This window comes from Budorcas taxicolor, chromosome 9, assembly GCF_023091745.1.
Source record: "Budorcas taxicolor isolate Tak-1 chromosome 9, Takin1.1, whole genome shotgun sequence".
NCBI classification, from domain to species: domain Eukaryota; kingdom Metazoa; phylum Chordata; class Mammalia; order Artiodactyla; family Bovidae; genus Budorcas; species Budorcas taxicolor.
The window spans coordinates 25,851,993-25,878,506 of NC_068918.1; the positions used below are offsets into that span (position 1 = coordinate 25,851,993).

At 39.4% G+C, this 26,514-nt stretch overlaps 1 protein-coding gene across 1 annotated transcript in view; it reads right to left on the reverse strand.

Annotated features, from left to right (window-relative positions):
- Positions 1-13,998: 13,998 nt before the first annotated feature.
- Positions 13,999-26,514, reverse strand: part of DSE (dermatan sulfate epimerase) — a 72,662-nt gene continuing 60,146 nt past the window's right edge. The window contains exons 3-6 of the mRNA XM_052645925.1: positions 25,697-25,950; positions 21,327-21,566; positions 18,559-18,766; positions 13,999-15,760 (exon numbers count right to left, since the gene is read on the reverse strand). Of these exons, the coding sequence (XP_052501885.1) occupies positions 13,999-15,760; positions 18,559-18,766; positions 21,327-21,566; positions 25,697-25,950 (2,464 nt within the window). The remainder of the gene's footprint in view (positions 15,761-18,558; positions 18,767-21,326; positions 21,567-25,696; positions 25,951-26,514) is intronic.

The window sequence follows — 26,514 nt, forward strand, 5'->3', positions numbered from 1 at the left end:
CATGGTCTTCTTTAATTCTCTGCCTTCTCACTTGCTGCCTTAAATGGCATTTGCCAGTTCTTCACCTGACAAACTCCTCTTCTTTAATACTCAGCCCGATGTCATCTCTTCATTGAAACTACCTTCAGAACCTCAAGAGTTTAGTGGTAATGTTTCTTTGCTCCTGCTCTATATAAGATAGTTCTGCGATCATTCTTAACTAATGTGGTTATTACAACAGTCCCTTCCAGAGTTCTGTCTCCGCTACTAACCTGAGAGCTCCCAGAATTCCTCCCCTAATCATCACTGCATCCTTCAATAAATCCTCATTCCCTGTCTACAACTCTCCCCTCACACCTGAGCCAGCCCTCACCGCATTGCATATGTGCTTTATCTCCTTACAGAGCTGTCTCAACCTTTGTCACACAATGCTTGTATTAAAAAATAAAATAGGATAGTGTAAAGAACCCAGCACAGCATTTAGAACATTTTAGTTTCACAAATTACACTTTGTAAAAGACTTTTTAACAGTGGTGACTCAGACTTGGGCTAGAGGGCGCTAATTTACCACATAATAGGTTTATTGTGCTCTACCGGCATTTACACTTGACTTAACTCATCTAAGTGGAGAAGGAAATGGCAATCCACTCCAGTACTGTTGCCTGGAAAATCCCACGGACAGAGGAGCCTGGTAGGCTACAGTCCATGGGGTCGCAAAGAGTTGGACACGACTGAGCGACTTCATTTTTAACTTATCTAAGGGCATCCCTTGTGACTCAGCTGGTAAAGAATGCGGGAGACCTGGGTTTGATCCCTGGTTTGGGAAGATCCCCTGGATGAGGGAAAGGCTACCCACCCCAGTATTCTGGCCTGGAGAATTCCATGGATGTCTATGGGCTCACAAAGAGTCGGACACGACTGAGCAACTTTCACTAACTCTTCTAAACAAGAACCGAAGGAAGAATCAGATATTTAGTAAGCAAGCTATCAGGCGTCTTTATTCAAAGAGATAATATAATTTAAAAATGTAAGTCTATAACTCACTTGAGAGTATTTAGGGGAAGAACAATCCAACAGTCATATTGATGGCATCATAAACCTATATCCCTAACCTGGGGATGGTCCAACTGGCAGTAGAAAAGTCAAAATAAGCAATGATGACTTAGTGCCTTCACCTGCGCTGAAGTGAAGACATGCCAAGCAAGGTGTTTCCTCAACAACAAAATGGGAGGGCTGGACTAGACCATCTTTGGGGTCCCTTTTAACTCTAACATGCTATAACACATAATTCTAGCCTTTTAAAGAAACAGCCATGGCCTCCAAAAATACAAACAATCAAGAAGTGACAAAATTCAATCAACAGTGAAAAACAGAGAATTCTGACAATCTGTCAAAACAGAAGACAAAAGTTCCATTTTTCTTCTTCTATATAAGGCTGAGATTTAAAAAAAAAATCAATGTGACAAAGGACTGGAAGTCTAAGAGATGTATTGTTTGCGAAAGAGAGGTTTTTTAGCTTCTTCTATATCTCCACTATTGACAATAGCTATTGTCAATAGTTATTTCAGCCAAATCTTTGTCATCTTTAGGAAAAGGTGGTTTATATTGTAGAGGCCAGCCAACCAAAAGCACTAGTTTTACAATGACTTTATTGATTTCAACCACCTGAAAAACCACAAGCATCTATGATTAAAGTAAAAATCCAGGAAACAATACTGAATTAAAGATGGAAGTGAAGAAATTGGTAAATAATTTGTTTTATGTTTATAAAACTCTTCTACTTTGGAAGAATCAAAATAACTCACAGTTCGAGTGCAGGATGAGACTAGAAATAAAAAATAAAAGTCTGATTTTGAGTTGATTGTATAGCTTATACTCTCTGTAAACCATCCTGCAGGGTCCTGAACTATGACAGAGTTGTAGTGATTTCTAAATTATGGGGATGTTCTTCATTATTATTTGAAGATTTGAGTTCCAGTTTTCTCTTTTCTAAAATGAGGGCAGAGTGATGAAGTAATAATGACATTGGATGTAGAAATATTACCAGCTTATTTTTTTAAATAAATTATAGGGATGTCCTTTAGTCTGTCTTATTTAAAAAAAAATCTACTTTGACAAAAAAAATTTGCTTACTCTTCAGTTTCATAAGATTAAAGGTAAAAAATTTGTATATCAAAATATGTTTGATATAACTATACTGATAATTAATAGTTTAAACAACTATAATGTGACACTTTGAACATTCCAAATAATTAAAGGCAAATAGTAAAACATTGTTTTATATTGAACTTCATGCACTAGCCCATGAAAATTGCAAGCTGTATGGCTCTGGTCACATTCCTTAACCTCTCTGGGCCTAGCTTTCTACTGTATAAGACGGGGCTGTAGCTAGCATCTTCCTTCCGTCCTTACAGAATCAGCGTGCAGATGTGTGCAGAGTTCTTGCCTATTATCATCATTGCCATCCATATGCTTTAATATAATAGCAGTATAAACATGGACTAGGCAATGTTTTCAAGAATCTTAGCATATTTTATAAAATAAGCCTAGCGTGTGGGCTCTTTGCTGCTAAGTCGCTTCAGTCGTGTCCGACTATGTGTGACCCCATAGACAGCAGCCCACCAGGCTCTCCCATCCCTGGGATTCTCCAGGCAAGAACACTGGAGTGGGCTGCCATTTCCTTCTCCAATGCATGAAAGTGAAAAGTGAAAGTGAAGTCGCTCAGTTGTGTCCGACTCTTAGCAACCCCATGGACTGCAGCCCGCCAGGCTCCTCTGTCCATGAGATGTTCCAGGCAAGAGTACTGGAGTGGGGTGCCATTTCCTATTTAAAAAAAACCCCACAAAATTTGTTTTACAGAACTATCAAATACTCTTTCATTCCCTATTTCTTCTTCTGGCATCTAAATTATTTTTTTAAATAAGAAATTACCTCTCCTCAGCAGTGAATTCACAAAGGTCCTCTCATCATCTATAAGGTTCTTAAAACATCCACTAGGCAACACAGAAACTCTATTTAGAAATAGAGGAAAACATGCAAAAACTTATACAAGATCCTCCCCTTGCCAGAGTCTTTTTCAGGAAGTCGGGTGTACCCTGAGGTGCCAAGGTGCGACTCTCCATGGTGTAGGTGTGGCTGTAAAGCCAGATGAATAACCCACGCTTGCAGCCACACTGCCTGCCCACATTCCTGGTGCCCACGCCACATTGTCCTATGTTCTCTAGGAAGTCAGCTGTGCCGGCATAGCCTCGCTCCCTAGATTGCACAATGACATGAACTCAAAAGGCATTCTCATAGATAATAGCTGAAGCTTACCAAGAGGCTGCTGATTACTGGTGGTTTACAACATCCCACACTAATGGTGTGTTATTTCAAGTTGTGCTTTGACATCTGGGCTTTCAATCCCATGTGGGACCACCGTATATGTAATGGCCATACAGCAGCTGCAAGTGTATCTTGTTCACATCTGTCTTTCTCATGTACCCTGTCCTGAAGATTGCTTTTTAGGGCCACCACGTAACCCAGAGTGTTACGTGGATCTAATGTGTGGGAGGTTAATGATATCAGCTCACGGTAACAGCTGGAGCTTTGTATGTGAAGGTCTTGGGAGGCTGCAGTCTTCTGTGCTCCATTCATGTATTCAGTCAATCAATTCATCAAGTATCTTCTAGGTACCATGTATGTGCCAGGTACTGTGTTAGAACCACGTATATACAATAAGCAAGAGAGTGTAGTCCAGCGAGGAAGACAGATGGAGTAGCAATTTTAATGATCTCTTTATGTCTCTTAAGTGTGACTCAAGGGCAGTATTCAATAACAGCAATGTTTTAAATTATTATTGGAATTTGTTTTCAACTTTGACAAAAAGTTCTATGAATTCATCTTTCAAAATAATCATATTTTCCTCTCTTCACATTTTTTTTGTATTAAGAACAGAGCTTTAAATATACACAGGGCTCTAAGAATTCTCCTCAGAACCCTAACAAATATCATGGATCCGTTCTTCTGTCAGTAAAATAAATTCCTCAAAGAGTGGGGTGAGGGAGCTAAGAAATCAAGAATATCTCACAGGAAGGCAATACATGGGGATTTCTTTTCTTTCACCTGTTATCTCTTATCCTGGACAAAATTGTAAAAGTGGTAAATAATAAATGCTGAAAAATGGGAAAAAAATGGAAAGTAGGGGAAATTTACAAGATGTTCCCTTCAGAAAGGTATTTCCAGTATCCTGCTATTACCACTTCTTTGAAAGGAAAAGAAGGTACCTAAACCACTGCCAACTCTTGCTCAGAAACTAATTCATAAATATATACTAAAATCACTTTTCATTTTTTGATGTGAAAAGTGATGGGCTGATTGAAGTGTTTTTGGAAGCTCGTGCCTTGAAGTCTGCCTTCAACCAAAACCTCAAAAGCCCATCCCCGATCATCGATGTTTCCTTTGAGATTCACCGTTGAAATCGTATGATTCTCTTGTAACGGAGGCTTCCCAGACACGTAGAAGAAGCAGTACTTCAGTTTTTCTCATTTAGAAGGTACTGCAACTGCCTAGATTATTCAAAATGTTCGTACAATTGGTGTTAATTTTTTTAATTAAAAAAATATTTTTAGGCCATGCAGTGGGCACGTGGGATCCAGCCGAAGATCAAATCCTCACCCCCTGCACTGAAAGTGTGGAGTCAACCACTGGTCCACTACAGAAGTCCCAACTGGTGTTATTTTTAAAAATTAAATGGAAAGAGAAGAAAGGAGCATCTGCTCCATAACCCTGCTTTTACCTTCTCAGTCTTGTTCCCCATCACCTTCTATTATTACTCACCCTGCACTCCAGGCACATCAGTCTGGGTGAAGTTCCTTAGACAAGCAGGCTGAAAATAGAAATGGCAGGAAAATTTGGACAATTTTCTGTTTATTAAGGGACAGTCAGGTGATTGGGGCAGAGCCAAGGCAGGCAGCCTGCTCTTCTATAGTAAATGAGACTCAGAGACAAATATCCTCAGTTCAGTTCAGTTCATTTCAGTTCAGTCGCTCAGTCGTGTCCGACAAATATCCTCAGGGCCCCTTGATTCATCATGTTTTATCAACATGCTCCCACAGAATAGACACTTCTTTGGTCAGATGTTTTGCCTATGAGCTGGGCCTTAAATATTCCCTCTCTAGACTTAGTCAAGGGAGTTGATTATCTCCTATCTAGACTGTTCGCCACAATACTCAGCACTACTTGACAGCATGTATTTTTTGTCATGATTGTTGCTCTTTGCTCCTCCCACCCACCCACTCATTCAAATCATCAGCTACACGATGTCCATGTTTTATTTTGTTGTTGTTCTCTACCAAACCTCCATTTCCTCAAGCAGTACCTGGCATGGCGTAGGTACCCAATAAACACACGTCACTGTCATTCTTGTCAACTCACCTGAAAGGGGATGTGGGGCTTCTAATTACACATACTGGATATGAACGAATTTATAATCCTTACTGAAACTCTATGCAATCCACTTAAGGGATTTTAAAAATGAAAAAGAGACTAGGAATGAGGACGTCAATAAAGACAATTCTGACTACGCATTACACCCTTCCCTTCTCCCATTTCCTTATCCTGTCTTTCCCTTCCCCTCACAGCACCTATTAGCTTTTAATAGATTATAAAATTTACTTATGAATTATGCAAACTTGTCAGACCCATTCCTAGAAAGTAAGTACCAAGAAGACAGGGATGTTTCTTTATTTCACTCACAGATGGAGTATTCTAAGCACTAGAACAGTGCCTCATAATTAGTGGGTACTCAAAAATATTTTCAGAGTGAATGAATGAAGAATACCCTCAGTGGGAGCTGAGGGTAGACGGGTGAATGGTAACTAAACAGGAGGCTGAAATCCACACAAGCAAGAAAATGGGATTTGAGTTGACAGAAACAAGCCAATTCACTCAGCAAAACAGCAAGTATGCTCAGGAATTGGTGCCTGTGGGTGTGGGAATGCAAGGGAGTGGAAAATGGAACCACAGCAGGCAGAGTTCACCTGGACGCCAGCGGAAGATGAGGCTCCGCTCGCTAGAGGGACTGAGAAGAGGATTGTGGTTTAAAGACACAGCACAACTGAGGGGAGGCACGTGCTTATAGAATGCTTGTCTACTTACAGAACACTGAGACTCTAGCCCCTTTCTCTGCTTGACTTTGAGAAAACAACAGTTAGGCCTATTAAGTGACTCCCTCCTCCAACATCTCTCCACTGAACTAACCAGAGAGGAGGCGAGAGACTTTGTCTCTAGTTAAAACTTATGTCCAAGAGAAAACTCAGTAACCGACTTTGCAATGGCAACAGCAGAAACTGGAAAGTCATGGACCCATGCCTTCACAACTCTAAGTTATTTCCAGAATAAATTGCTGGCAAAGTGATCAATCAAGTGAAGGAGAGAATAAATAATTGTTCAGAAATGGAAGGAGACAAAACTTTATTCCTCACACCTCCTTTCTCAGGAATCTCAAGTAAGATATGATACCTATCCTACCTGAGATAATATTTTGAGATATTACTACCTCAACAAGATATTAATAGAGAAAAAGGAAACACAGGGCCCAGGAAACAAAAGATATACACAGAAAAGAGGTGCAGAGAATCCTCAGAATCATGGAGAAATGTTTGACGACAACCATCATTCAAGGATGGTCCCAGGAACAAAAAGAACTGCCAGATGACTTAGATGTGATTGAACAGAATAAGATGCATGTTTACACTGGAAAGTCTGGAGATAAAATGACACTGCTTGATGACTAAGCAAATGTAAGAAAAAAAAAAAAAAGAAATAATCATTAACTCTGGGAAAACCAAAGTTGTATATCAAAGGAAGTAAGAACATGGCCAGCCCTTAAGTCATATTTACATAGTTTTGCCTATGCCCCAACCAGTAACACTGAAGAAGCTGAAGTTGAATGGTTCTATGAAGACCTACAAGACCTTTTAGAACTAACACCCAAAAAATATGTCCTTTTCATTATAGGGGACTGGAATGCAAAGGAGGAAGTCAAGAAACACCTGGAGTCACAGGCAAATTTGGCTTGTGACTACAGAATGAAGCAGGGCAAAGGCTAATAGAGTTTTGCCAAGAGAACACACTGGTCATAGCAAACACCCTCTTCCAACAACATAAGAGATGACTCTACACATGGACATCACCAGATGGTCAACACCAAAATCAGATTGATTATATTTGCAGCCAAAAATGGAGAAGCTCTATACAGTCAGCAAAAACAAGACCGGGAGCTGACTGTGGCTCAGATTATGAACTCCTTATTGTCAAATTCAGACTTAAATTGAAGAAAGTAGTGAAAACCACTAGACCATGCAGGTATGACCTAAATCAAATCCCTTATGGTTATACAGTGGAAGTGAGAAATAGATTTAAGGGACTAGATCTGATAGACAGAGTGCCTGATGGACTATGGACGGAGGTTCGTGACATTGTACAGAAGACAGGGATCAAGACCATCCCCATGGAAAAGAAATGCAAAAAAGCAAAAGGGCTGTCTGAGGAGGCCTTACAAATAGCTGTGAAAAGAAGAGAAGTGAAAAGCAGAGGAGAAAAGGAAAGATATAAGCATCTGAATGCAGAGTTCCTAAGAATAGCAAGGAGAGATAAGAAAGCCTTCCTCAGCGATCAATGCAAAGAAATAGAGGAAAACAACAGAATGGGGAAGACTAGAGATCTCTTCAAGAAAATTAGAGATACCAAAGGAACATTTCATGCAAAGATGGGCTCAATAAAGGACAGATACGGTATGGATCTAACAAAAGCAGTAGATATTAAGAAGAGGTAGCAAGAATACACAGGAGAACCATACAAAAGATATCTTCACGACCCAGATAATCACAATGGTGTGATCACTTACCTAGAGCCAGACATCCTGGAATGTGAAGTCAAGTGGCCCTTGGAAAGCATCACTATGAACAAAGCTAGAGGAGGTGATGGAATTCCAGTGGAGCTATTTCAAATCCTGAAAGATGATGCTGTGAAAGTGCTGCACTCAATATGCCAGCAAATTTGGAAAACTCAGCAGTGGCCACAGGACTGGACAAGGTCAGTTTTCATTCCAATTCCAAAGAAAGGCAATGCCAAAGAATGCCCAAACTACCACACAATTGCACTTATCTCACATGAGAGTAAAGTAATGCTCAAAATTATCCAAGCCAGGCTTCAGCAATACATGAACCATGAACTTCCAGATGTTCAAGCTGGTTTTAGAAAAGGCAGAGGAACCAGAGATCAAATTGCCAACATCCGCTGGATCATGGAAAAAGCAAGAGAGTTCCAGAAGAACATCTATTTCTGCTTTATTGACTATGCCAAAGCCTTTGACTGTGTGGATCACAAGAAACTGTGGAAAATTCTGAAAGAGATGGGAATACCAGACCACCTGACCTGTCTCTTGAGAAACCTGTATGCAGGTCAGGAAGCAACAGTTAGAACTGGACATGGAGCAACAGACTGGTTCCAAATAGGAATAGGAGTGTGTCAAGGCTGTATACTGTCACCCTGCTTATTTAACTTCTATGCAGAGTACATCATGAGAAACGCTGGGCTGCAAGAAGCACAAGCTGGAATCAGGATTGCTGGGAGAAATATCAATAACCTCAGATACGCAGATGACACCACCCTTATGGCAGAAAGTGAAGAGGAACTAAAAAGCCTCTTGATGAAAGTGAACGAGGAGTGAAAAATTTGGTTTAAAACTCAACATTCAGAAAACTAAGATCATGGCATCTGATCCCATCACTTCTTGGGAAATAAATGGGGAAACAGTGGAAACAGTGTCAGACTTTATTTTGGGGGGCTCCCAAATCACTGCAGATGGTGATTCCAGCCATGAAATTAAAAGATGCTTACTCTTTGGAAGGAAAGTTATGACCAACCTAGATAGCATATTCAAAAGCAGAGACATTACTTTGCTGTCTACTCATGCTATGGTTTTTCCAGTGGTCATGTATGGATGTGAGAGTTGGACTGGGAAGAAAAGCTGAGCACCGAAGAACTGATGCTTTTGAACTGTGGTATTGGAGAAGACTCTTGAGAGTCTCTTGAACTGCAAGGAGGTCCAACCAGTCCATCCTAAAGGAAATCAGTCCTGGGTGTTCATTGGAAGGACTGATGCTAAAGCTGAGACTCCAATATTTTGGCCACCTCATGTGAAGAGTTGACTCATTGGAAAAGACCTCTGATGCTGGGAGGGATTGGGGGCAGGAGGAGAAGGGGACGACAGAGGATGAGATGGCTGGATGGCATCACCAACTCAATGGACATGAGTCTGAGTGAACTCCAGGAGTTGGTGATGTACAGGGAGGCCTGGCGTGCTGCAATTCATGGAGTCACAAAGAGTCAGACACAACTGAGTGACTGAACTGAACTGAATATGCAAATACTGTCAGTAAAATAAATTCCTGACAGAGTGGGCCAGAAGTTATGATAGCTCTGTGAGAAGAAAGGTGGTGCATGAAACAAGTGTGAAGAAAGGGGAGATGAGTGAAAAAGCTAAATCCTCTTTTCATTGGTAGGAAATTTTACACTTTAACACAAACAAGGATGTAATGAACCCAACAGCTAAGATGATCTGAAATTGGTTACTTCCAGGAAGCAGGAATCTAGAGTGAAAAGAGAGAGGGCAGGAGGCTTTGAAAAATACAAGCCTTCTAGTGCTATTTTACTTTTCCAATCATGTGTGCTTATAACTTACAGAAAACAAACAGAAAGGAAAACCCCCCCGAAAGAAACTGCACTGCCAAGAACAGGAAAGTCATAATGTAACTTCATCAACTTTTATCTTGCATGGCAATTACATCTTGCTTAATAGGGTTTTAACCTGTAAAATAATTGATGACTGAAATTTAAATATTTAGACCATGTATTGGAATGCATGATTTCTCTGTCATTTACTGAAAACTCTTCAGTACTTCACTGTTATATAGTGTAAAGCACATATCTAGCTGAAACATTGCTGGAAAAACAAGTTATCTACGCCAATAAGCTAAATAAGCTGCAGAAACTGAATTCTTCTCTACGTGAACATAAAGAGGAATAATCAAGTGATTTGCCAACAGAAGTGATGTTAAGTACAGTAATAAGTAGATAAAACCTCCCTTTGCTTGAGTTTGTTTCTGCAGCTGGAGGCTCAATCTGATTGGTGACTTTAAGAAAATGTCAAACGTGAGAGTTGTGAGTTAAATTTTATTGGGGGCAACGTGAGGACCACAGTCAGGGAGACGGCACCCCAGAGAATTCTGAGAAACTGCTCCCAAGAGGCAGGGGGGGAAGATTCAGTATATATGTGATTTTGATGAAGGGGGATACTTGCCATCAAGCACATATTTTTCCAGATTTCTGCTACTCTCATGAAGCTTAGCTAGTCATGAGGAACAGTCATTACCATGAAGGATTTTAGTGCTTTTCTAGATGTGGGGAGATGTAAGAATTGGGTTCCTAAATCAGCTCCTGAAAATATCTAACTATCTGAAGACTTGTCTTGCCAATTTTTTCCAAGTATGGAGTACCTCTTCTCTCTCCACCCTGAACTCCTTTCAGGGGCTGTTGAAAATCAGCAGCTGCAGTAGCACGTGATTTAATCCTTGTAGAAGCAGGTAAGTAGGTAAGGCAGTGGCAAGTGACAATTTGTGTTAACAAGATCATCTCAAGCTTCTTTTTAAAGCACTGAACTCAGGTCTTCGTATACATTCCTTGCCCCTTTTATTTCCTGAATTACTCTAAGACACAGATGACCATATGTCCTAATTTTCCTAGAACAGTCTTGGAATCTTGTCTGCTTCTCTTTTAACTCTCAGAAGTGCCCAGTTGATCTTGATTTATATTTCTAACGAACAACATGCATTTACTTTTTATTAAGTAACAAACACACAAGCATTTCATAACTTGTTTGCTCTCAAAAATTTGGAGAAATTTCCAATTCTTTTGTGGTGGTTTGTGAACTGTCAAATTTTTTTTTAAAGCAGGTTAAGTTGTACTATAAATTTTTCTTCTTAAAAAATTAAACAGTGTATATGTTAAAACTATTTTCTAGTAACCTTGGAACAGTTGGTACTTCTTAAAAACTATGACTAAAACCTTTGCGGCAGAATTAAATTCAATATTCTAGGTGACATAATAGATTCTATTAAAACAGTTTAAGAATGTCTTCCAGTTGACTTTATTAACAGTTATAACAAGGATCTCAAAAGACTTCTCTCAGCAAATAGGTCTCATCCATCATTATGGCTGTTAAGAACCTAATCAGTTACCACCCAGGAAACATGCCTCTTCCACTACACAGACAAGCTCTGTAGGCTCAAGATGCCCAAATTTTCTTTAGGGTGAGGACACCAAGTCCTGCCAATCCTCTGAAGAAAGTTCCATGTGATCCAGTAAGCCTGAAATACTCCTTTCACAGTGAGCAGTGCTGAAACAGATTTCATAATGAATTACTCAGTTTCAAGAGAGATTTAACATCGCTTGTTTTTCTGGAAGATAGAGAGTTTCTTAGTTTTATTCAAATATGCAGTATCCCTGATATAAAGCATGTCTCGTTATGAAGAGCTGTGATCTGTCTTAGCATTTTTTTTCTTGCTTTGCCACTTAAGTCACTGACTGTGGAAATTTCTTTTCAATTAAAATAAATACAAGATCCACTAGAAGGAAAACAAATCCTGTAATTTTGTTTTCAAGATATGGAATTACTGCATTTTTAAAAGTTGCTTTATAAGTGAGCTTATGTATTATACTGGATCATGCTATGGGGACAAATTCACTGCCTGCCCTAAGCTAGTGAAAACAAAAGGAAAGCACTTTTCATCTCTATGAGAAAGTATGCCTGAGTTTTCGGGTCTGAGATCAGGTTTGCTTGGTAGCCTCAAAGAGCAATTTACCCTGTTTTTCAAAATTTGCTTTTGATCATTTCAGACAATTCATCCTTTCTGAATGAGAAAGAGTAGAAGAGAGGAATGTCGAATGAGGTTAAGTAAACGTAGAATCTGTCACATAAAGCAAGTTTAAAACCCTGTAACAGCATCCATGCAGGACAAACGGAAGCATTATTCTTTTGAAAACATTATTCTTTCAAACAGTGTGTAATGACATCCTCCCCAGAGATTTCTTCCATGAAAGAAAAAAAAAAAAAAAAAAACTTCCTCAGAAGTCATTTTCTAGATTTCCAGTATGAGTGAAGCACAGTGAAAAGTCAGACTTGTGGGTTTTTTTAGTGTAAGAAGATTCAAAATTAAAACTGAGAAAAGGGGCTCATAAGTTTCTCCACGTTCTCGTTTTCTGTTACTTATTAGTATTTCCATGAACCAAAAGGACATGTACAAGGAAAAGATGGTCATTATTACCTTAGATTTGTATCAGCAAATGTATTCTTATTATAAACTTGAGCCAAACATATTCTCTGTTTTCGAGGGAGAAATATAGAAGACTCAAATATGCTAAATGTAAGACAATCCACTCAAGTTCCTTTTAAGTATATCATTTTCTTATGCTGAAATAACAATCTGTGGAATACATATCCGGTAGTCAGTACTGCTATTACCTCCTGAGGACTTAATCACAATTCGAAAATTTTATGTTTTAAAAGTTTGGTACTGGGATTCCCTGGTGGTCCACTGGTTAAGAATACATCTTGGAGTGCAGGGGACATTGGTTCGATCCCAGGTCTGGGAAGATTCCATATGCTTCGGGGCAACTAAGCCCGTGCACCACAACGACAGAAACCTGAGGGCCCTAGAGCCTCTGCTCTGCAACAGGAGAAGCCACCACGATGAGAGGCCTGCACACTGCAACCAGAGAGCAGCCCTTGCTCTTATTTAATCAAAATTTTTAAAATAGTTTTTTAAAGTTTGATATTACCTAAATATCAGAATTTGGCTTTTGTTTAGCTGTTTAAAATATGTTTAAACAACAAAAAAGAAAATAAGCAACTTATTTTGCTTATTCCAACTTATGCTTAATTAATGCAAGTTCAAATAAACAGTTTTCTTCAAAGATTTCAAAACTCTTGAATACATGTTGAATGGAATGGAAATGGAATGGAATGGAAAAAAGAAAGACACTGCAGAAAAGTCACAATTATGATGTTTATTTAGCAAAATAAACTTAGAGAAAGTTTTCTATTAAAAAAAAAATGAGAATTATATTCAAATTTTAGCTTCCCCATCTTCTTTGGTATTGAAATCAACAGTCAAATATTAAATATTTTATTTTGTAGTTAGTCATTGGGTCTGTAACAGTTTTCCATAGAAGGAAAATAGGAAACTAAGTTACCTGTAATTGTTTTACTTATTGAACAAACAATGGATGTGTAAAAGCAGTCAATTATGTGTATGCATAAATCAACATCATCAAGGAAACGTTCATTCACTAATATATGTTTTCTCCTAGAGATATATCTCAAGTTTTTAACAACCTTTTGCCATTATTTTACCATATTATCTAAACTGTAACCCAATATGCAGACACTGTTATTCACATGATTTTTTCTCCAAGGAAGTTGACACCATCATAACCGGGACTTACCAACACTTATTTTTAATATGATTACAACATTAAAAAACTTTCTGTATTTTTCAGAATTCTGTGTCTCAGTCTTTCCATAAAATAGTATCTGGAGAGTGCTAATAGCATTAAATTAATATTAATAAAATCCAATTCTATCTAAGTCTCTTTCTCTTAAGAAGAAACAGTACTTAAAACCAGACTTTTTGTTCTTTTAAGAGTAGTATTATATGGATTCCTAATTCAGCCAAGCCAAACATTTCCAGAAACACCATGTGGCAATCAAGCTACCCTTATTTCTAATTCTTTGCCTCTATGCATACTGAGTTCTCCATGTCCCTGATTCCTTGTGTGGAAGTACCTTCCCCTTAATTTGTTAAAAGAATCTGAAAAAAAAAAAAAATCCAGTAATAAACTAGGGCAATGAATTTTTCTTTTCTTTTTGCATAGACTTGTGACCACAAAACAATCAAGCCACTTATAGTTTCAATACTAACACTGTGATTGGGAACAAGAAGAATACAACCATAATAAAATACAGCTATCTATTAGAAGGACCGCATAGAGACATCTTTGGCCATGAAGACTCTGAGCCCTCTGGAAATACGTCAGTTGCATTGCCAACATGACAAAGAAAATAGCAATGTTGAGAATCAGAAACAGTCTGGTGTATGAGGCGGACAGCGCTGGGGCTCTGCTGTGAGTCGTTGTCACCATCCGAGCCTGGCCAAACCGGCCATTCATCACATCACCGTTTTTGTGTTTCTCGTATGTTATGTCTGCGAAATCTAAAAGGTCTTTCATTTCTTCATCTTCATCTATGGGCAGTTCTTTCTGTGCTAAGATCTGAGCTTTCTGACGAACCTTTCTTTCATTGACTTCAATCTGTGCAAAAATATCAGGGACAGCATCCACGAATTTATAGCGCTTGCCTCCCCTTCGGTTCTTCTTGGACTTGCTCTGCTGCTGCTGCTGCTGCTGTGATATGGCAAAAATCCTGTCAATGGCCTCCTCGGTCTGTCTCTTATCTGAAAATCTCAGCAGGCGCTCAGCAGTCTTCCTAAAGCTGGCTGTGTTCCGGACGCGGGACAGGATCTGCTTCTCCAGCAGCTGGAACACGGGCTTAAAATGCTGCAGGTTCTGTTCCACCAGAGCCGCGTAGTCCTTCACCTCTGGGACAACGATGCTCCTGATGGCTGAACTCCGGTCAAACAGAATTTTCTGCCGGTCAGCAATGACCTGCGCAAAGGCTGACTGCCCTGCGGTCTCTCCTATCCACAGGTAAGTGGCGTAGGCATGCTCGCTGGTGGCCACGAACACATCCAGTTGCTGAGCATCTCCGTGGATGCTGAAGCTCTGAACATCGACGGATGGCCCTATAAAGAGGTAAGCTGCCCTGGTGACGGGACTTCGGAGGTGCGTGGTGACATTCACGTAGTTTGTCCCGTTGTAGGGATAGCCGCGAGGGTATGTCACTGAGGCAAAGGTTCCTTTCTCACTGTAGCCAGTATCATCCATCCAGTACATTTTATAGAGGCCATCTCGCTGCCTAATGAGAGCTCCGTGGACCCCATCTACCACCGTCTCCTCGAAAGGAAAATCCACATTGTGAAAGAAGCTTGCTGCCCTCTCCAAGGGGCTGTCCTCTCCCAGGTGTATCTGATCCACAAGGAGGAGAAGCTGTGGATGCAGGAGGATCAGATTTCTCTGAACGTTCCTCAGGTGAAGCTGGGGGTTATAAGCACCCACACCCTCTCCTCGGATGAAAACCACCCCATTTTTCTCCACTGCGGCAACCACTCTCCCCTGACAGCTAGCTGCTGGGTCGTGCTTATATTTAGACCATTTTGATGAACAGTCTTCTGTGACCTGGCCCTCCCAGGGAGAAAAGCAACTCTTGGAGGCAGCTGGGGAAAACATCAAAACATTGTTGAAGAAGGTGTACTTTGGCCCGTAGAGAGCCTCAGTAATGAAAGGCACACCATTGGGAGCGAAGGTAAATGAGTTTTGATCAGGATGTTCATGCCCCGCGTTAAAATTCCTCCAGCCTTTGATCCAGTCTTTGTATTTGTTTCTGTGGACAATGTCATATATTGCACGTCCCCCTAGTTTTCCTGACTTGAAGGAAAGGAAAGATCTATTGATTTCTGCAGGCAGCGCACTTCCGTAAGTCACAACGCCCCAATCTTCAAAATAATGCAATGTCGGGGTGCCGAAATCGGGAGGGGGGACAGATTTCAAGCTGGCATCGTACCTGAAAGAATTAATTTTAAAAAATTACATGATTTTCTGATAGAAGTGAAAGGACATATCAGCACAGTGATGCCACATGGCAACGTGGCTAGAGGAAACAACACACAGATGCTACGCGGAGCGCTGGCGTGTAGACTGCATTATGGACTTTTCTGAAAACACCCATGCACAATCAGCGTGTAGAGGAATGTCCTTGGCGAATGGGACACAAGTGTACCTTGACATCTGTGAAGGGTGTGAGCCTGAAGTGACCGCTGCTGATCATCTCTACGTGGACCTTCCTCACTTAATGATTTCAGAACTGCCACCCAAATGAGACTGGGGCTCACAGAATTAAGCAGCCCACCCAAACCTCTAGTTGAGGGGCTCCTATTCTAGGAAACCACACACTAAGATTTAGACTCTAGGGACCTCCCTGGTGGTCCAGTGGTTAAGACCTCACCTTCCTATGCAGGGAGTTCAAGTTCAGTCCCTGGTTGGAGAGCAAAGATCCCATATGCCTCGTGGACAAGAAAGCAAAACATAAAACAGAAGCCATACTGTAACACATTCAATAAAATTTGTTAAATTTTTAAAACAAACTTTTAATTTTAAACAAACTTTAAAAATGGGCCACATCAAAAAAAAAATCTTTAAAAAAATATTTAGACTCTAGCAATCCTTGAGTGGCCTTCTCTGGTAGCTCAGCTGGTAAAAGAGTTCGCCTGCAATGCAGGAGACCCTGGTTCGATTCCTGGGTTGGGATGATCCCCCAGAGAAGGAACAGGCTACCCACTCTGGTGTTCTTGGGCTTCCGTGGTGGCTCAGTTGGTAAAGAATCTGCCTGCAATGTGGGAAACCTGGGTTCAATCCCTGTGTCGGGAAGACCTGCTGGAGGAGGGCATGGCAACCCACTCCAGCACTGCTGCCTGGGGAATCCCCAGGGACAGAGGAGCCTGGCGTACTGCAGTCCAGGGAGTCACAGCGTCGAACACGACTGAGTGACTAAGCACAGCACAGCACAATCACTTAGTGATAAGCAAGTACTGTTCTGCAAAAACTGAAACTCAAATTTGGTACTTTCCTCCCCTCTAAAGGAATAAATTTACATACAGTCGAATTCCACATATCAGATAAAATTTACTGCCAATGCAATGTCTAAGAATATAAATGCATGAAATTCAGGAAACAATCTCATAGTGGGGGGAGGATTTATGATTGTTCCTCCCATTGTTCAGTCCAGACAAAAATCCAAAGGTTTTGTTTTGTTTTAATCTGCATGCTTTTTCAATAATACATTTCTTATCTTAATTTATGATACAGGTTTATTATCAAAGTAAGACAATAATTAACATTACTTAATTAACACAGGTTAAAAACACAGGTCTTGATTCAGAAAGGCTGTAAAAATAATAATGAAGATGACTTTTTGCTTTTGGTGACTTCAGACAACAGCCTTGGCAGGTTCATGTGATCTGCTGCTCAAGGGAGGGAAGGCAGACATGTGCTGGCTCTTAGACAGGTCTCAAAAGTGAATCGGTCAGCTGTGGTAGGGTTCGGCTTATTGGTACTGGATTTGGGCTGTTTTGGAGTTTGTTTCAGGACATCAAAAATCTCTACTTTGAGTAGAGGGTTGGCTTAATTATCGCAATTTAACAAATCCAGATATAAGCAAACTGGCCATCCTTCTCTCAGGTTTTGGTCATTTTTTCAGGTATTTACCATTTATTTCTCTCCCTCTCTCTTTTTTTTTTTGGCCACACGGCATGCGGGATCTTACTTCCTCAACCACAAAAACCACCAGGGAAATCCCTGAGTCAGTTTTCATATTCCCAATCCCATAAAGGCACATTCTGAACCAAGTTAGACTTACCATTAATCTGACTCCTAGAAGCAGCTTTATAGAATTCTCTTGGTTGTTTATTTATGAGTAAGTGAAGACACTATTAAGTAATTACTTCATACCCCTAAATGGAGTCAGGAATGGCTACTTATTAATATATGTAGTTCATCTGTGAAGATTGTTTTTAAAAATGATGGTTAAACTATGACAGTTATCACTCTACTAACATTTTTCTTCCTCTTGGGTTTTTTTTTTTTTTTAATGAAAAGAAGCAATCAAACCTTGCAAGCTTACTTACTTACTTTTGACTTACTTTGTAGTTGAATGCAAATTCCAATAGCTTGAAAAGACATCAGGGATTAACGATTAACCAATTCTCTGTAACTTTTATTTTAACTTTAATTTATTGGATGCCAACAATGTATTTGGCAGTACTTTAAAAAAGGAGACCCTGGCTGCTCTTTCTAGGCTTAAAAGATTAAAGCAAAAAAAATTACATGGTTCTTTTATTATCAAAGTAAAACTGTCAAATATTGTCAAACACTTTTAAATAGTTTTGAAAATTTAGTAACAGCTTTGCTATTAGAAGATTATAATGCTCCATTTACCGAAACAAAACATTTTACTACCTTTTTTTTTCCTTCGGTGTGATTATCAGAAAAACTAGGTCTAAATTTTGTGGTTTTTCTCTTTAGATGACTTCAAAAATGATGTAAATCAAAACATGCATATCTATGAAACAGTGTGAGCCAAGGATATCTCTAATACAAGAAAAGCAAAAACAGCAAACAGTAATTAGATCTTAAATGGAAGGAAATATTTCTAACAGAGTCTCAAAACTGCAATATGAACTGAACAGAAGCTGTGAGTGTGTCAGTGGCATGAAGAGATGAGTTTTTCTTTTTTAATGCAAAAAAATTTAACACACAGTGTCCCTGGGTACAATTTCTCTTTCAAGCCAGTACAATGTAGCATACCAGAGAAATTCCGTGTGAAGAGTACACCAGCGTTGCCCTTTGGACGGCGTCCCTGGACCTTCCACCACACGGTTCCTTCTGATCTGGTCAGCCAACCAGTTGCCACTGCCGTTACGCATGACAAATTTATCCAGGAACACTAATTGGCTTTCCGGACCATAAAACCAGTTGTAATTTGAGTCTGCAATAGCCACAGTTCTTTGAAACCCTGAGGAAAGACGTTTGACAGAATTAAGATAAATTTAAAACTACATACTTCCATAACGCCCCCAACAATGATTCTGAATCCTTGTTGCAAACTGGAATCAACTGTCTTCTAGTATAAAAATAAGAAACAGAACCATGATCCCTTTGCTCTACCCCAATTAATCAGAATCCTTCCAAAGGTCTTCCACAAACCTTGTGTATCAGCTTGTTATGTGGCAACTTGTCATTGGTAATGGAATGCTTACGTATGTTGCTCAGCTTCCTCATTTTCCAGTGTCCATGCCATATGCAATTATACTTGCATGGATACATGGGCTATCTATCCTCTTGTGCATGGTGAGTCCCTGCACCTGGAAGGAGCACTAGCTTTTCCACCAACACATCCCAGGCCAAGATAATAACATAAAGTGTTTCAATTTGGCATTCAATACAGTAGCAGTGGAGAAGACTCTTGAGAGTCTCTTGGACTGCAAGTAGATCAAACCAGTTGATAATCCTAAAGGAAATCAACCCTGAATATTCACTGGAAGGACTGCTGTTGAAGTTGAAGCTCCAGTACTTTGGCCACCTGATGCCATGAGCCAACTCATTGGAAAAGACCACGATGCTCGGAAAGATTGAGGGCAAAAGGAGAAGACAGTGGCAGAGGATGACATGGTTGGATGGCATCACCGACTCAACGGACATGAACCTGAGCAAACTCCAGGAGATAATGAAGGACGTGGAATCCTGGCTTGCTGCAGTCCATGGAGTCACAAAGAGTCCATGACTTAGCGAATGAACAGGAACAACAGTGGAAATTAGAAGGTTTAGGGGAGAAACTGAGTATCTGGAGGAAGAAAACAAAACCATTCCCAGAGAAGATCCTGCCCACATGTACTGTCAGAAGTTGAAGAAAAGAGAAAAAAAATGCAAAGATCATACTGGAATAGGTCAGAAAAACAGAAGCAAGTAAGAACAGATATACTCCAGGCATCCTCGAAAAAGAATAATGGGAGAAAACTCTGGTTCAGACAGGGATAATTGTTACTAGAACAGATAGTGTAGAGGAAAAAAACTGTTGTTGAGAACAGATTGACAACGCAGAATCCCTTCTAAAAATGCCTGCATGATCATAGTTACATAATTTATAGCTAATGTTTTTGCTCCTGCCAGTTTAGTAAATGGTTGTCCAAGTAAATCTTATTATAAATTGTGACTTTCTGAATCTTTTGCTAATCTGTGAGTATCTTAAAAGCAGATTGTATGTCTTATTACTCTTTGAATCCCTTGCCTATGACAGTGCCTGGCACATCAATGTTCAATAAAGGTTGTTTCACTAACTGAAACAAACACATGGGTTCTCCACTTAAAGGTGATTACATTGTCTTTTCCACCTTAGGAAGTAGCCATATACACAGTTCACAGCAAGTCAAAGCCCCAGTGTGGCAGATTATTAGATCTCAGATCAAATTACAAAGCTTTGAGGCTCCTTAAAGGCCTCCCTTGCTTTAGATGGCCTGTGTTAACCAAGATAAACAAAGAAAAAAGAGGCTGCTCCTGAATGTGCAAGGATACGTGATAAAACAACAGGGTTCTGAATCTGATTCTAAACCAAATCATAACATGGTTCTTCTGGGGGCTCTGTAGTATTTTTTTGATAACAATGCAATAATGGAGTTTCTATCCAATCCATGAGTATATAGCCAGAGCAAAAAGATTTAAAACCTGGATTGTTTGCCGTAGGTCTAGAATCACTCAACTAAAAACTGCATTTCACTGGGGAAGAATCCAGCCTGATGAAAATTTACTCCTGTTTAGAAGTAAGCAGAGTTAGTCTGTCCTAGAAATGAATTTAGTGAGAATAAAAGGCTTCTCTCTTAAAAGCCAGTTCTCTTAAAATGCTTACTTAAAAGCTTACCACATAACAAGAAGAAATTAGAGGTTTCATAGATATTCATTTTTTGGTTAGCTTTCTATATTTTATACCATTTATTTCAATATGGACTATTGCCCACCAGGCTCCTCTGTCCATGGAATTCCCCAGGCAAGAATATTGGCATGGATAGCCATTCTCTTCTCTAGGGGATCTTCCCGACCCAGGGATCAAACCCAAAAATATTTAAAGAGAATACTAAACCTCCAAGTGTAATCTCTATTTTGAATTATGTCTGTATAGTTTAGAAGAAAAAATTTAAAACTAAAAAAAAAAAAAGGATTAATTAGGGTTTATACATAAAGGAAAATAACATAAAATTATAAATATTTATATTTTTAGATTCATGAAAAAGAGTTTGTATATGTACCCAAGTTTGTATACACACAAAAATAAAAGTACCATGGGACTACAAATTATATTTGATCTGTTATATTCCACATTTTATAATATTTAAATCAGAAATCCTCACATTAACATCCAGAATATTCTTGGCTATATACAACTCTTAAATTCTTTGATTAAAAAAAAATCCCTTTAACCTCAATATGGCTCAAATCCCACATTTCTTAATCTAGCGCATCTTCATAATCAGAAAAAATTAAAATAGTTTAAAGTTTTTTTCACTTCTAAGTCTTTACTGTACCTGGCAGAATGGTTCTATACATAAATGCAAAGTGTTGTTTAAGCCATGGGTGGCCAAAGTGGTTGATGTCAAAGTGCCTTTGAACAAGAAACATATACTGGAAGAGTGATCTGGTGGTGTAGCTGCCATATGCAACTCCTTCATAGAGGGAGCCATCTGTCACCTCTCGGAGCAAGACCAGAGACTTCTCCATGATGGTCAGAACTTGTTTGGTCCATAAGTAAGCTTCCTGAAGGTACCCTAAAGGATGAAAACACATGGAAACAATGACTAAGGATGTAACAAAGCAGAAACAAAAATGTGGCCAAATAAAACCCTCTTGGTTATCTGACTACTTTATGCAAACTGTGCTTTGTAAAACTCTCACTTTTCAATGTTATAAACAGCATCTTGCTAATCCAGGTTTATGATGAGTCCATGATTTAAGTTAAGAAGTTCTTGATACAGGTCATTTATTAATTAAAGGCAAACCTTTCAATAAGTATCAGTAATTTAATAATCGTTAATAAATTGAAATCACACCACATCTGAGGTTACAAATTGACATACTTCATGCCTGCAAGAAAAGATCTTGTATATTGAGACTTTTATTCAGTTTCTCTAAAAATCACCAACTGAAAATATTTTTGAAGTTTTCCACTTCACAACTGTTGCCATTATTTTACAGAATCTGTAATAAGCTGCAAATTCTAGAAATGCTAAATGAACAGTCTCCAACTTATCCTGTTCTTAGCAGACAGTATCTCGTCGTTTATGTGCTTTTAGATGTCACAGCATCAGACAAGGCATCACAGTGGGGTGGAGAGACCCTTGGAGTAGTCTAAAGGTGACAAAAATCAACTGGGAGTCCCAAGTCTGCCAAAAATGAGCTACATGATTTTGTTCAAGTACTTCTTCACCTGCCACTGTTTTCATTTTCCCCAACTGGGAATTAAAGGTCTAAAATATTTTATAAAATCCTTTTCACTCAGAAATGCTATTTTTCTATCATTTTTGTGAAACCAGCATTTAGGCAACAATAACAATTCCTCACATTCTGTAGCATTTGGAAGTTACATAGTACCAAACATAACCTTACTTAATCCTTTTAACAACCCAATTATGCACTATTTCTCTAAAATTACAGAGAGGTTGACTTGTTCTCTGGCATACGACTAAAAGTGAACAGAGCTTTGATCTGAACCTAGGTCTTTAGATTTAAAGTTTGTTTTGTTTGCTTGTACTTAAAATACACAACCCCAAAGGATCAAATTAAGCTCCCAGTCTCCTAATGTCAGTAGACTTGTTATTTCTTTCCCATAGACATGTGCATAGTTTCCATGCTGAACCTTCTACCTTGGCCTACCAGATGTGCCAAGGGGATGCGGGCTTCCAGAGGCCCAGGTACCACCAGGTGTGTCCAAGCCTAAAGCTGAAGTCCCAGCCTAAGTAAGTCCCAGATCTCATCTCATGGGGGGAACACCATTCTCAGGCTCTGCTGTGCACTGGCCCCTTCTCCCATCCAGCTCCACACCTGACATACCAGCTTTCTGGATAGGTTTTAATTTTCCAATTATTAGGGTTTAAATCCCAATCATCTTCATCGTTTCCTCATCTGTATCCTCCATCTCCAGCCAGACACCAATGTGACTGATGTTTAAAATCAGGACTGCTATTTCACTGCTCCTCATTACCTGATTTTCTTTATTTTTTCCTTCTAGAACACTTTATCCAGGAGAGATGAGGTAATGTCTACCTTTGTAAATTTCAAATCTATCCATATGAGGTACAAATATTGTTACTAATGGTCTGCCCTGTATTTTTTCCATCACCCATATATCTTGCCTGGATTTCTCCTTATTTTCACTTATCCATATCCTATGTATCCTTCAAAGTTCTATGAACCATCATCTAAACTTGTTCTGCTGAATGCAAACTTAATACACTCATTTGATATTTAATCATAACTTCATGATACTCTTTGTCTCATTCCCTGGTCTTATTACAAGTATGGTGTAATCATTTAAACATTTCATTTCTGTCTTCTTTCCAGTTGATTTGTAAACTGAATACATGTGATCCTGTGGGCCCTCTGTGCCAAGCCTCAGACTGGGTTAGCAGAACAGAAAGTGAAAGTGTTAGTTCATTTAAGTTGTGTCCGACTCTGTCACCAAATGGACTGTAGCCCGCCAGACTATTCTATCTGTGGAATTCCCCAGACAAGAATACTGGAGTGGGTAGCACTCCCTTCTCCAGGAGATCTCCACCCAGGGATTGGATCCAGGTCTCCTGCACTGTAGGTGGATTCCTTACCAACTGAGCCACCAAATCCTAATTCTCCCACTGCTGAGATGTCATGTGAATTCAGTGGGAGCCACACCTGTCGAAGCTACCACAGTCAGGATCTACAAGGCTGCTCTGAGCACATGGAATTATCAGTGCAGAGTGGCCAAGGTAGCTCCTAGAGTGAGAGCGAGACAGCTAAGAAAGCGAGGGCTGTAAGCCTGATGATTAACAGAGATGTGAAGGACCGGGGTTCCACTCCTTTCTCTGTTCCCTCTTCTCGTCAGTGTGGGCGCTGCTTGTGGAGAAGCCCTGGAAGACTGCGTCCCAGAGCAAACCATGACTTTATTCAGAAAACAAATGCATGCAAAACCTCCTGCCAAGGCCAAATACAAATTGTGATCCAATGTGAGCCAGTATTTTAGGTGCCTGTTTATCATCTGGAACAATCTTATCTACTGTGGAGAATGAAGAAATAAGCTCTATTCTTGCTGGTAAAGAACTAAAACTTTATCTAAGGGAATTAAACTGTACTAGACTAAAATCCAAGGCCCTGGGCTACCATCCAGCTCACTCTAGGGTTCTTTCCACCAATTCATGATGCTGTCTTTCCACAGGCCTGAGGATTTATAAATGGTCTGATGGTAGGTTCATGTGGCTGGCTTTTTGACTTTTAAAATTTGGTTTGTATTCATGAGAGTGGGGGGCAAAAATTTACACTCTTAGTTAAGCTTTCCTTAAGTTACTATGAACTGAATTTTTATTTTCAGAAAGGCAACAAAATGTAGTGGAAAGACAATGAAGTTTGAATTTGGCTAGAATTGGGTCCAAAGCCCAGCTACCTTATACAGTTGACGCGAGAATTAAATAAAATATGGGCAAGGATTAGCACATGCCATATGCTCCATTAATTTTAGTTTCCTTTCCTCTAAGACCTAATTTAAAGTGATGGTTGATATGACAAGGGAGAAACTTAGGCTTGGGTAAAATCTGATGCTGGATAATCTATAAAATGCTTACTAAGTCTTATGGGGAAAATAATCAAGAGTTAAACTCTTTTAATTTTTTTAATTAAAAAAATTTTTTTGAGTTAAACTCTTTTAGATTTTCCAGTTATTAGTATATATTTAATATTCTAATAATTCACTGTGAACCAAGGGTCATTTTTCTTAAACATGACCTTAGTTAGTTATTTACAGATGTCTCTCAACAGGAGTTGTAATTAAGTCAGAATTACAAGAACAAAGAAAATGTGATGGCAGACACCAACACAATTATTATAAAGCAATTATTCTTCAATTAAAAATAAATTTAATTATAAAAAAGAAAATGTGATATTAGCAATTATATAATACAATAAGGCAAAGCAGCTATATGGTCCATAAAAGGCAACTGTAAATTTGACCTGAATGATCTAGATTAACTGATTTTATTTTTAAAGATTTTTTTTGATGTGGACCATTTTTAAAGTCTTTATTGAATCTGTTACAATACTGCTTCTGTTTTATATTTGGTTTTGTGGCCCCGAGGTGTGTGGGATCTTACCTCCTCAACTAGGGATCGAACCAGGATGCCCTGCATTGGAAGGCAAAGTCTGAACCACTGGACCACCAGGGAAGTCCTTAGATAGATTCTTTTAAAGTCTTTAGAGGGGAAACAAAGAAGCAATAGGGAAGTCCTTAGATAGATTCTTTTAAAGTCTTTAGAGGGGGAAAAAAGAAGCAATATATTGACACACAACCTGTATGTGAGGAATATTCAGTTCAAATAATAAACCACCTGTTTAGCTTTTATAAACTCTATCCAGGCTGGTTGCTTTCACTGTCAAAAATTGGAAAAAGGAGTATACACCACTGATCCTGTGTGTAAGGATATGACTTGGGACAATAAGACAGCATACTAAAATAACAAACAGGCTAACGTAACAAGCAGAAATGAGGAAAGAGAGGTCTCTCAACTCTCCAAGCAGTGCCTGAGGTATTATCATCGTCTGGGCTTAGTTAGGAGCCAAGTGTGAACATGTACTTAGACTAGTTATAGAAATGTTTGGTTCACAGTGTGGTAACTGTGACCGACGTCAGCTCAAGGCATTTCTCGGCTGTACACACCTTGATTCATCAGAACCAGGCTTCCTGTGAGCAAGGCCATGCAGTTGGTGGGTTGATGATTGTGCAGGTATTGAAATCCCCATCCTCTCCTGTATGAAGTCTCATACATATACCCCGAGGCATTGGCAATCACTTCAAGAAACTTCTCCTGTTGTGTCTTGCTCAGGTAGTTGTACAAGAAGTCATAGGCAGTGGCAAAACCAACCAGGGAGTGAGCAAGTGGGACTTCATCCCAAGGAGCATCTTTCACCAACCTATAAAGGAAAAGAGACCATGCAAATGAGTGCTACGTGGCTCAGAGGTCTCATCACACTTTTCAAGTATCTACTTCCCAGAACAACAAAGGACACAAGTGAAGGTACAGTCCAGAAGGTTTAATGGCGTAAAAACCAGATTTCCCTCCACATAAGACACAAGCATAAAAGACTGTCTAATGTGAAAATTACAGACTTAACATTTTCTCTTTCCAGTTTCTGGCAACATTAAAATGTTAATTTTTAGGTTTTTAACTCTTGATGAGGGATAGAGTATATTTATATTCTTGCGGGATTGAAAGTACATAATATGTAGTGACAGAGCAAAATTCTCTGGACTAACCCGTTAACTAGCGCTCACCCTCCCCTTTCTACCTGCAGTAGAGTTCTTGGCTCTGTTCTACGACGGTCATGCTAAAACAGTTAGAAGCGTTTATATATCCCATCTTATTTCCCATAGGCTGATCCAGGTGAAGGTACCATGGTATATAGTCTAGGTTCTCTCAATCTAGGCAGATGCACTTGGTCATCGTCATGATGAGGAGAGTAGCTAAAAAGCTGGTG